The 12,942-nt window shown below is 30.7% G+C and overlaps 2 protein-coding genes across 2 annotated transcripts; one reads left to right on the forward strand and one right to left on the reverse strand.

Moving 5' to 3' along the window:
- Window positions 1-1,193: 1,193 nt before the first annotated feature.
- LOC131628535 (histone H4) lies at window positions 1,194-2,227 on the reverse strand. The gene has a single exon (XM_058899367.1). The coding sequence runs from the start codon at window positions 2,166-2,168 to the stop codon at window positions 1,857-1,859; it is 312 nt and encodes a 103-aa protein (XP_058755350.1). The 5' UTR covers window positions 2,169-2,227; the 3' UTR covers window positions 1,194-1,856.
- A 7,875-nt stretch (window positions 2,228-10,102) lies between these two features.
- On the forward strand, window positions 10,103-11,997 carry LOC131601085 ((DL)-glycerol-3-phosphatase 2-like). Its single transcript, XM_058872815.1, has 7 exons — window positions 10,103-10,243; window positions 10,339-10,563; window positions 10,761-10,821; window positions 10,910-11,057; window positions 11,152-11,231; window positions 11,428-11,561; window positions 11,717-11,997. The coding sequence occupies exons 1-7, from the start codon at window positions 10,174-10,176 to the stop codon at window positions 11,764-11,766; spliced, it is 768 nt and encodes a 255-aa protein (XP_058728798.1). The 5' UTR covers window positions 10,103-10,173; the 3' UTR covers window positions 11,767-11,997.
- Window positions 11,998-12,942: the final 945 nt, after the last annotated feature.

The raw sequence follows: 12,942 nt of genomic DNA on the forward strand, positions 1-12,942 counted from the left end.
AAAAGAGCTTTTAGCTTTTCACCTCATATAAATAAAAAAGTTCTGTTTGGTACTGTTTTTAGCTTTTAGCTTTTGTCTTTTTTTTTCGAAAAGTTATTTGAAGTAGTTTTTGAGTTTTTAGCTTGTGATTTTTTCTTCCATTTATACACTTATTATTTTAACAAAAATCTAATTTTAGCCTTTGATATATATAATGATTTCGTGTTTAATATTTTTTTTTAATTTTTAATATTTTTAATAACATCTAAAATATACAATAAATTTTGAAATAGTGTTGATAATTCTCAAGTTAGTTAAACGTAATCGAAGAATCAATGAGATTAACCGAGATGAAGAAAATTAAAATTTTTGTTATATTTTTATAATATTAAATTTTTGTTATTTTTATCATTAATTTTGATTAATTTAACTGAATTCAAATTTCATGTATTTCATTAAATTTATTTATATTTTGATGTTAAAATATTTTGATGTTTCTTAAATTTTTCACATAAATTATAATTGCTTTGTAAGTTTGTATTAATATATTTATTTTTATCAAAATTAAATTAATTTAATAATATAATAATATAATATGATAAGATAAATAAATCACAAATTTCTAAATAAGAATGTCTTTTGTGTTATTTTGTAACAACTAATTTACTAACCACAAGCTACCAACTATCAGTCACCCGCTATCAGCTATTTTTACCAAACAGATTTTAGTTAATTGATATAAAATTTTAATTTTTTTAAAAATAAAATAATATTAATTGCTGATTCATAATATTTTAACTGAATTAAAATAAAATATTTTAAAAATAAAATATTTTAACTGAATTAAAATATTTTGATGTTTCTTAAATTTTTCACATAAATTATAATTGCTTTGTAAGTTTGTATTAATATATTTATTTTTATCAAATTTAAATTAATTTAATAATATAATAATATAATATGATAAGATAAATAAATCACAAATTTCTAAATAAGAATGTCTTTTGTGTTATTTTGTAACAACTAATTTACTAACCACAAGCTACCAGCTATCAGTCACCAGCTATCAGCTAGTTTTAGCAAACAGATTTTAGTTAATTGATATAAAATTTTAATTTTTTTAAAAATAAAATAATATTAAAATATGATGTTACATCGAATATATCCGTTTGAATGAAGGAAGTTGTTCAACCAAATTCAAGGGTCCTCGAATAATCACCTAAAAGCAAACCCTCTAAATAATGTAACAAAAATCTTTCAATTCTTTCTATTTATCTTTCTTTTTTTAACATTGTGATCAGTAACAGCCACTACAATTCATTTTCCAAATACATGTAAAGCTTCGGGTTGAAGATTTTCAAAACAATAGGGTGCGTACTGTTTCATTGACACAGTCTCCATGACTGATTTAAAATGGAACACAAGTGACAATCATATATATGCATAAAATTCCTCTAGAGTTACCAAACATCGATGAATATGAAATGGATCATAAAGTGTTGCGGAATTAAAACCCCATGGTGGCAACTCCGCATCATAGATCTGGTGGCTTGAGAGACAGTGGGGGTGCCGCGTGCTTCACATCATCATATGATTCCAATCTGGTGGTAACTTTGTTGGGACTTTTTGTCAATCTGAAAATAACCACTGGTCTGGTGAATTTGTCCATCAAAGAAATGCTATATGGAGAGAAAGCCATCAAATAAGGCATCAATTAAGAGCTAATGACTGTTGTTAAATTTGTCCAATTTCTCAAATCAAGTCTATACTGTGTTCATCAACGTGTGTGCTGCTACGGGGAAAAAGAAAGCACCAATGTAATGATTATGGTTATGATGAACGTTAGGAGATATACTATTACAAAGAAACCCTTAACCCTAACCCCCAAAGCCATATAGAGTCCTTCCTTGTCTCTTGAGAGCGTAAACAACGTCCATTGCAGTAACAGTCTTACGACGAGCGTGCTCGGTGTAAGTAACTGCATCACGGATCACATTCTCAAGAAAGATCTTGAGAACACCGCGAGTTTCTTCATAGATCAACCCACTGATACGCTTAACACCGCCACGTCTTGCAAGTCGACGAATCGCAGGCTTAGTTATTCCCTGAATGTTATCCCTCAGAACCTTACGGTGTCGTTTGGCTCCTCCCTTTCCCAAACCTTTTCCTCCTTTACCTCTTCCAGACATGGCGCTGTTTTTGCTAGCTGATTCTTACTTTCGAGAAATGTATTCAATTCAATGGATGGTGATGTTGTTTGAATGAGGATTTGTGGAGTTTATATCTGATGAGAAGGTGAATCTTGTACCGTTCGTTTCGATGGGTATCCCTGTGAATAACCTATCTCAAGATCTCCACCGTTCATTTAAAATGATTGGCTGAAGATTGAGTATCACGATTCACACGGATTGCCAGGGTGTCAACTTTTAGACTGCCGCTAACCAATATTTTCAAATATTATTTTTATGTTTCAGTTTCAATTTCAATTTATTGAAAGTTTGAAATCGCATTGCTTTCGCTCTTTCTTCTTTTTTTACGCTTTCGTTCCTCTTCTTTTTAAAATTTATTATTTCTTCATTACTTTTTAGAGCAATTCTTGCATGGACACGACCCTAAATCCACATTCTTAGGCACAACCAATAAGAAAGAGTCTTTTTTAAATTTATTTCAATTTTAATGTTGGTTTTAATTGGATTCATGGGGTGGTTGAGATTATGAAGGAGAGAGAAAAATCAGTATTTATTTTTTTAATTAATTAAAATTCTGTGATTGGTTGTGTGTAAAACAATTTCTTAGGTATCTGTCCACCTAAGAATTTTCCTACTTTTTAATGTGGATAAAATTTATACTTTACTATTTTATTTTGTAGTAAACTACAATAATTAGAATTTTATGTCATATTAAATTTATTATAATTAGTTTTTTTAATTAAAAAAAATATTAACGTGAGGAGTATAGTGCATATTACCAAAATAAATAATTTTATAAGGATTGCAAATAAACAATTAATAAAAAGAGATAAAATAGAAATTCAAAATGTACTTAAAAGTTATACAAAGCGCTTAACAACCCTTGATAGGTACGAATTGTCAATAAGATTAATATGCTCAAACGTAAGGTTGTCATATTCATAGAGAATTGTTTAACGTACCTTAAGGATTGTTTTCTCACCCTAGTGAAAAATCAAAACTACTCATTGAATTCGGAAATACATCTTTGAAAGCATGCTAATCACCTACATTTTAGTCATTTTTGAACTACCCTCTATTATATGACTGAATTTAATTCGAAAATGCATCTCCGTCTAATTTACGAAAGTGCATTTCGAGAACCTAATGAGCCACAAACAAATGCAGAAATAAAACCAATATAGAAACATAGATAAATTAACTTTGATAACATAAAAATGAAACATTACATAGATAATCGTTAGCATAAATTGAATATTACATTTCAACATCAAAATTGATGTTTCAACATCCTATAATATCTTTGATCGATCTCGAAATCCAGTTCGATCGAACCTTTTGTTTCGTAACGATTAAATATACTAGGAGAAATTTTGGAGATGCATTTTCAGATACACTCTATCCTGGTCTTACGAAAATGCATTTTTGGAACCACCCAACACATAATCAATTTCAGTAATAGAGCCTGTTTTAGAATAGAAAATGGAGAAATATTTTTGGAAACTTAAACATATATTGAAATCTTTGAAAATGTATATATTTGTCATCATTAATATTAAGACAAGACTACACACAAAATATGTCTAACTACATAAATACATTGTTGAATAAAAATTAAAATGAATTGAAACATGTGTCACTGCTTAAATCTATATGTATGGGTGGTGCGTCTTTTGACTTTTATTTATTTGTTTCTCTCTCAATCTTCTTAACTTGTTGAATTATTTCACTTATCCAAAAAATGTTTTGCCCAACTTTTAATTTGTCTTGTTGAATAAGTTGTATACTCTGGTGTTGTTGGTGGTATATGACGAGTCTTCTTTATCCTTCAACGTTGTTCGTCACACTTCTAATGCCCAAGTAACGTTTTCCTCTTTTTTCCGCTCTCTATAAATGCAAACCTGACATAATAAGTCATCTCGGTAGAGGTAACACCAACAATTTTCAATAGTTTGTACTTATTGATATTATACATTGAATCAATGATGACTACAATAGGAAGCATGTTGAACAGCTTTATGGAATCAGAATGAGTTCAAAATATATCTCAAACAATTACTCCATCCTTGCACGTTCGGTACCTATATACATAATTGTTATCATCCATAAATTTCAACAGTTGTTATATTTCAGTTTTAGCCCCCCTTAACGTCTTGTTGTTAAGGACACAAATATTGTATACTTGCTTGATAATTGAGATAGTTTTGGGTCTTTAATATGTTAAAGTTGCAAGTGTATTTTTGGGCTGCACCATATTCAATGTCATGTCTGAAATGATATCCTTCTCTTCCAGACATAAGGCGACATGCAATAGGATGACCGACTAAATTATTACATTTGTCTTTGCTTTGTAAATAACAAATCACATTAAATCTCCATTTGTTATTTGTCAAAAGATAACCATATAACTTAAATGGACACTCACATTTTCTCGAACTGATGTCATCTCGTTTGAGCTTCCATAGAGGATTTATGTACTTCACACTTCTTTTGCATCTCATTATCATAAATGCAAGTCTTATATCAGAACTATTATCAGACCTTCTAATTACAACGCCAAACCCCGATTTAGATGCCTCTGTGTGAATCCATTGGAGCATAAGATCACGAAACTCAAACTCTTGCCCATTTGTAAATTGGTTGCCAATATCTATCTCATTGACATCAACACATTTAATATCCTTAATGAAATTTTGTTCTTCGCGTGACAAGTGTTAGACACAATGTTTGAAACAGTGTGTATAACTTGCTTATAATAGATTTACAGACAATGGAAAATAAATTATAAAGCAATAAAGAACACAAAGGATTGTAAACCCAATTCGGTTCAATGTCACCTATGTATTGGGGCTTCCAACCCAAGAAAAGAATTTCATTCTTAATAGTATTAGTACAAATAGTCTTAGATAAACAACCTTTTCTCAATGAATCTCTTCCTAATACTGCATATTTAGGATTCTCCCTAAATATGAGAACCTCTCTCACTTTCTCTCAATCACTAACTCTAGTGATCAATACATAAAACAAATTTAAAGATTGTTGAATTACAACTCCTCTAACAAAATAACTTTTATGCCTTGGATATGAAATTTAGGCATTATAGAGTTGCACAATTGACAATAAGAACAAAAACTCAAAGAACAAACACTAACACACTAAATTTTGAACTCTTGCTCTGTGTATTCAAAGTTAGGAATGAGCCTTCTTAAATAGAAAACCATATATTGGACTTTTCTCAAATGGGCTATTGATTTGAGAACAATCATATTTGATTTTGATGTAGATTTGATTTGCTTTCCACCAAGAGATTTGATAAGATTTGATTATTTTGTAAATTAAATCTTATTTAATTTGATTTGATTTATGACAACTTTTTTTAGCAAATCTTACTAAATAACATATTGCTAAAAGATATAACAACAAATCTCCTTAGAATCACACATAATCACACACTAATTTACTCACAAACTCTGACTAATAAACTGAATCCAAATCATGCACACATGTCGGAACATCTTGTCTTACTTGACGATGCTCCATTGTTAAGGAGCCATTACAGGCCTAGTAACACCAAAGTTAGAACATGCCCTTATGCAAGGTCCAAAAATAAACTAAACAACAAACATAATATATTGTAGGGAACAATAGCGAACCACATCACCAACCAAAAGACCTCAGTATTCAGAGTTATCCTCCTCTTCCTCACTTATAGTTTCTTCTTCTTCCTCCTCCCCATATTACTTTTCCCTAGTTAACTTCATAATTAGTTTATCTGCATTCTTCTTCATAATGGTGCTTGCAGTAATTATTTCTTGAAGAGATTTTGAAACTTCCATGATCTCAAGCAACACATCCTTTCTGTTAGATTTGGATAATGTAGAAGATTGGTCTTAGTACTTCTTCGCCATAATGTCTAGAACATGTATTCCGACAAACAACCTGTTATCAAGGGTTAATAGCCTCGTCTTTTTGTTTGGATCTTCTTTGGGACGTACTGTAACACCCGAGGCCAACGAGGGAACTGAATGGTTATCGTTGCACAAGGCATGACAATGAGACACTCACAAGGCTGATGAGGGCAATGAGTGGTCTCTGAATTCATATTGTTCGTTGAATTCACATCGAAATGGGATGGATCCTAAGCATGTGCAGATATGAGACTGCATGGTTGAAAGATGGCTTATAAGGATTGATTGGTACTACCTATACAAACAAGATACATATTATTTTCGATAGGCTAATAGACAAGATCTCTACAGTTAAGCGTGCTTGACTTAGAGTAGTATTTGGATGGGTGATCTTCTAGGAAGTTTCCTAGAATTCATGTGAGTAAGGATAAAAGATGTTGAAAAGAACCGTGTTGGTTTGTGGGGTCAGTTGTTAATCCTGAAAGCATACATCTCCTAGTGCAATGTGGTTTTGGGGTGAACCAAGCGAAAACTGGTGGACATGTAACACCCAAGTCCAACGAGGACGAAGAAGGTTATCGGTGCACGAGGCATCACAATGAGACACTCCCAAGGCTGATGAAGACGAGGAGTGGTCGTTGATTTCACATTTGAAGGAGATGTTTGCTTGTAGTTTCTTCTTCTTCCTCATTGCCAGCTTCTTCCTCTTCCTCGGCTTCCTTTTCCATGGTTAACATCATAATCAGTTTATATGCATTCTTCTTCCTAATGGTGCTTGCAGTAATTATCTCTCGAAGAGCTTTTGAAACTTCCATGAGCTTAAGCAACACATCCTTTCTATAAGATTTGGATAACGGAGAATATTGGTCTTGGTGCTTTGTCACCACAATGTCTATAACATGTGGTTTGACAAATAACTTAGAATCAAGGGTTAGCGGCCTTGCCTTTTTGTTTGGAGTTTCTTTTGGATGCACTGTAACACTGAGGCCAACGAAGATGGGGAGTGGTTGTCGATGCACGAGACATGATAATGAGACACTCCCAAGGCTGAAGAGGGCGAGTAGTGGTCGCCGAATTCACATCAGAATGAAGATGGATGCTAAGGATGTGCAGGTATATGAGTGCATGAGTGAAGGAAGACTTATAAGGATTGATCGATACTACCTATACAAACAAGACACGTCTTCTTTTCGGTAGTCTAACAAATAAGAACTCCACAGTTAAACATGTTTGACTTGGAGTAGTATTTGGATTGGCGGCCTTTTGAGAAGTTGAAATATAATCAGGATGTAACTAGCCCAAATTTATTTATGGCCACGTTTATTACATTGTTGAATTTTTCTATTTTATAATTATTGCCACATTTATATATAGGTTTGTTGTATCCATTTTTCTACTTCTATTTTGTTTATACTATTTTATTTTAAAATTTTTGTTTTTTAATTTAAATTGTAAATGAAATTATTGAATATTCTTTCCGGTCTCGAATATAAGCAACAACAAATTTTTTTTTGTCTTAAATATAAACAAAAGTCACCTATAATTATTACATTCAATGATATTATTCCAAATATAACCCTATTTTTTACATTATTATGTTTTTAACGATTTCCAAAATAAAAAATAGGGGTAAAAATATAAAAAGTGTAAAACTTAAATGCATTTAGATATTTTTCTTAAAGGATGAGTTTTTTTTAAGTTGATTATATATGAGACCGGAGGGAGTAGTTTTTAACCACAAGTTTGTGTTACTTTATCTTTGCTTAAAATAAAAATCAAATATCTCTTAACATTCAAGGTCTACGTATAAATGATTGTGAAAAATTTATCTACAATATTGATGCATTTTAATTAAATTCTAATTTAAATATATGTTAAATTACTTCTATAATTTAATAAAATATTTTCGTGCATCGGAGGTAGGGGTGAAAATAGATCAGACCAATTAATAGGGATCTACGACCCAACCTACATTGGCCTAGGCATGGCAAAGCTTTTTGTATAAATAGAAAAGGCTTAGCCTTTTTTATAAGCCTATTTAGCTAGAAAGGCTGGACTACGGACTATATAAAAACATTTTAAACCTATGAGACCGACCTATTTAGATAAATATGAATAATTTTATTATTATTATATTGTATTTTGTACTTTAAATTAAAATATAAAAATAAATCTTAGTTATCTTGAAGAAATTATGAAAATAAGATGAAAAAAAACCTTATGAACAATGTCATAACTTGCTTTCATAAGTTCTCTCAAACAAATAGTATCACAAAATTTATGCTATTAGATAAACTCAAATAAGTCAATACAAAGAAACATTTAATCTCTCTAATCTTTTAATTTGTTAGTCTATATAAAGTTGAGTTGAATGACTTATTTACAAATGTTCAAATGAAATAGGCTTTTAAGTAGGCTAATAGACGACCAACCAGGTCTTCAAAAAGGCCAAGGTCAGGCCAAAAAATAAGTCTACGATAGACTACAGACCAGACTTAAACTTTAAAATTTTTAGTAGATCAGACTCAAACTTGGCAAAACTTATTTCCACCCCTAATCGGAGGGACAAACGACTAGTGTTAATAATATTTTTTAAGAAAATAAATAAAAAAAGGGTTAAATACGTTTTTAGTCCCTATAAATATGGGACCCTGCATTTTTAGTCCCTATAAAATTTTCCTTCAATGAATGGTCCTTCTAAAATTTTTATACATGTAATTTCAGTCTCTGTTATTTTCTAAAATTTTAAAAACTGTTTAATTACTCTTTAGTTTTAAAATTTTTGAATAATTTTTTTTATATATGTTTAGAATATTGTAAAATATTTATTTACCAAGTTTTAGAATTTTTTAAAACGAGAAGAATTAAATATGAAATTTTCAAATTTCAAAAAATAATGATAAAAGTAATGAAAATCTCAACTTAGAAATTAAATTTCCAGTTTCTTTTTTTTCCAGAAACTTTTTAAAACATTATGAACATGTCTGCAAAATAATCATTCTAAAATACACATTAGTTTGACAGTAGGGACTGAAACTAGGTGCATAATAATTTTATAAGGACCATTCATTAAAGGAAAATTTTATAGAGACTAAAAATGCAGGGTCGCATATTTATAGGGACTAAAAACATATATAAGTAACTAATTTTCTTATAAGTAACTAATACTTAAAAGATAAATTTTCTTTTAGAAATAATCTTCCTTAAATTTTGGAACATATATAAGTAACTAATCGTTTCCGTTAGCTAACTATTTTTTTAAAATATTTTAATTAATAAAACATTATTAATAACCATTTCTTTTTTACTTTTGTAATAAAATATTAAACATATAAAAACTTAATAAGGATAGTTTGAGTAAAAAAATATTGTTTTAAAACAAAATTAAAAGAAAAAGTGTTTTTTATTTTAAATTTTTTATAATCTTTAGAAACATTAATTAAGTTTTTCTAAGCATTTTTTTAACAGAAGTTTAATATAACCGTATCTAAATTTTTTATCACTTCAAGCATAATATAGAGAGCCTTAAATTTTGTCCAAAAAAACTTAGAGCCTTAGGGGAAAAAATAAATTTGATAAAAACCAATTTCAATATTTTGTTGTTGTAAATGCAGTCTCACTCATAGCTTTAGAAGTATCTCTATTTTTTATTTTTGTTTTGTTTGCAACGGTAGGTATATCTTCTTCACAATGGCTAAAAATTGATGTCGAATAATTAGAGAATATCATAATAAACGATAAAACTCTAAAAATATTTTATCAACAAATTCAATAGTAGTTGATAGGAGTTTAAAGTTTTCACATAAGCCACTAGCTCCAAACATTTAGAGTGAGCAGGATGGTGGATTTATTCTTTTCCATTAATATTTCTCTTCTTCACATGTCTTATAGTTTTCACTTTGCTGTTAGATTACATGCATTGGTCCTTTACATTTATCATTGTGTTTGTGTGGTCCATAACTACCAGTTCCAAAGTTTTCAGAGTGTTGGACTTTAGTTAATGCCATGCATCTTGGACCATTATATATATACTAAGCTATCAATAGCCTTAATCAGCATCACTCAACTTGCATGCAAGTGCATCCGATCATAGCGCAATGGGCAATCCCTCCGGTTGTAGAAAGACAATCACGCATGTCGTTTTTGACATGGACGGTCTCTTGCTCGGTATCACTTTCTTTCTCTATCAATCCCATTTTATAGTTTGTGTTCATGCATGAAGTGAAGGTGTTTGTTAATTTGTCAATTTGATGTTATTGCAGATACTGAGAAGTTCTATACTCAAGTTAAGGAAATTATACTTGCTAGATATAATAAAACCTTTGATTGGCCTCTCAAGGCAAAAATGTTGGGAATGAAAGCATTTGAAGCTGCAAAGCTCTTTGTTGAAGAGACTGGAATCAGTGACTCACTTAGTCCTGAGCAATTTCTTGTTGAAAGAGAAGACAAGCTCAAGAGTTTGCTTCCAAAGAGTGAGCTTTTGCCAGGTATATATATATCATATATGAAATTATGGATTAATGGTGATTGGATAAACATAAAGACTAATGAAATATTGTTTTTTTTTTTGTCAAAATATTTTGCATTGAAATAAATTATATGATGATCTGCAATTTTCAACTGGACTGTGAATGATTGCTCATGTACTGACATTCTTCTTCTGTCTGCTTTTCATTTATTATAGGTGTTAGTCGTTTACTCTGGCATCTTCATGCAAAAGGAGTTCCTATTGCTGTGGCATCCAGGTATATTTCATCAATCTCATGCCATTTTTTCGGTTAAAGAAAAGAGATTCATGAAAGGACTTGTTATACAACATTGTTTTTCCCACAGTTCTCCCAGGCGGCATTTTGAATTGAAAACGCAAAGACATAGTGAAATGTTTTCGCTGATGCATCACATTGTTCTTGGTGATGACCCTGAAGTTAAACACGGAAAACCATCACCCGATGTATTTCTTGCTGCAGCCAAGAGATTTGAGGTAAACCAATTAGTTATTGTATTTTCAATTTTTATTTTGTTTGTGATTATACATAACGATGTTTTTTAGTTAATGATACATTAATGATCATCAGGGTGGACCGGTAGACCCAAGTAACATACTTGTTTTTGAAGATGCACCCTCTGGAGTTCTCGCAGCTAAAAATGCTGGGATGTAAGTGGTTTGAAGCATCCAATGATTTTTTTGTTTCATTTTTTAAGCTAAAAATGTATGGATATAGAAGCTGGAAATTAGTATATAGTTTCATTGCATGTTATTTGGATTAAACACATACATGCATCATGCAAGTGGAAATTAGTATAATGTTCTTGCTCAATTGGTTGATGTTTATTTGTTACATGTCTTGCAGGTCTGTTGTTATGGTTCCTGATCCAAGGATGGACAAATCTCTTCATGGTCCAGCAGATCAAGTTTTGAACTCTCTATTGGATTTCAATCCTAGTGAGTGGGGTTTACCTCCATTTGAAGATAATGAAGTTAAATGTGAGTTTTCTTTAGTGCATTAAACTCATTTAGGATTGCTAACTTTTAATTTGGATTATCAATATAAAAGCTTAATGATTTTTGAAAATGTTTTATATGTAACATAATTGAAAATAAGATAACTTGTATTAATTTTGAGTTACTTTTTAATGCAGGTTTTGACGTCTTTCCTAAGAGTTATATGAAGATCAATGTCAAGGGTTGAATTTTTAGAATTGTGTTTGTTCTTGTTGTATCTTTGTTGAATAATCTTTTAAGATTTTCGGTTGGCGGGTTGTAAAAGATGATGGATTTATTTATGTTTTTCTAGGAATTTTTCAAGAATAAACAAAAAGCTTATTATTATTATTATTTTTTATTGTGATATTTCTTTTTCTATTTGAACACCGCCCAAGTCCGAGACAATGTCCCCCTTATCAATTTCAAAATTTATTTCTACACGTTGTTCTCTATGTTCAAGTTGATTACCTAAGTATGTATTTTTAGGGTAGAAAATGGGTCTTGATAAAAGTTTATATAAAAAATTGTTATTAAAAAATTGAAATTCATTCCCACTCCCCCTGAAGAAAATTTTTAATTTAAAAATGTTGTAGTTCATATGATTGTAGTTTTGATAATACCTTTTTTTCTCAGTGAATATCCAACAAAAATGCTTTTTTGTGCTCTTAGATTTAATTAAGATTTAGAGTTATCGGTACATAAAAAATATTACAATCAAACATTTTTATTGGTAAATCAATATGTAACTTACATTCTAGAATATTTTTGAAAACATCAAATAATATCTAATAATTTAATATGCGAGTAACATGGTGTTTATGAGATATGGTTCTCTTAGAACACCACCCCATAAAAACTCAAGAACATTGCTCACAAACATATGTGTGAAGTTATAAATTCAATATATGTGAGGTTATAGATTCAAATAAGGAGGTCTCAAATTCAAATCTTGAATAAAGTAGTCAGTATAACCCATAGGCGGAGCTAGCATGCAGCGACCTCAGGCAGCTGCCCAGGCTCCCTTTATTCTCACCTTCCATTTTCAAATGTGTGTATTTATATTACAAACTCTAGAGTTTTTCAATGGAGTTCTTGTATCCACTGTGTTGCCCAGAGTGTAATTTCATAAATCAGCATCAGATCGAGTTGATGAAATCACTAGATTTTCTGGATGTTTTCTTTGTCAGTGGTAACGATATCCATTAGCAGATTAGGCTTAGGCTAAATTGGAAACTTGGGAAGAATAAATTAAAAGACTTGGAAAGAAATGAATGTGGGTTTAAGGTTAGTGGTTGAATAGGGCGGTGCTGGAGGAGGGAGGGAGGGAGGGAGGGAGGGAGGGAGGGAGGGAGGGAGGGAGAGAGAGAGAGAGAGAGAGAGA

Source organism: Vicia villosa, linkage group LG1, assembly GCF_029867415.1.
Source record: "Vicia villosa cultivar HV-30 ecotype Madison, WI linkage group LG1, Vvil1.0, whole genome shotgun sequence".
In the NCBI taxonomy this organism is placed as follows: Eukaryota; Viridiplantae; Streptophyta; class Magnoliopsida; order Fabales; family Fabaceae; genus Vicia; species Vicia villosa.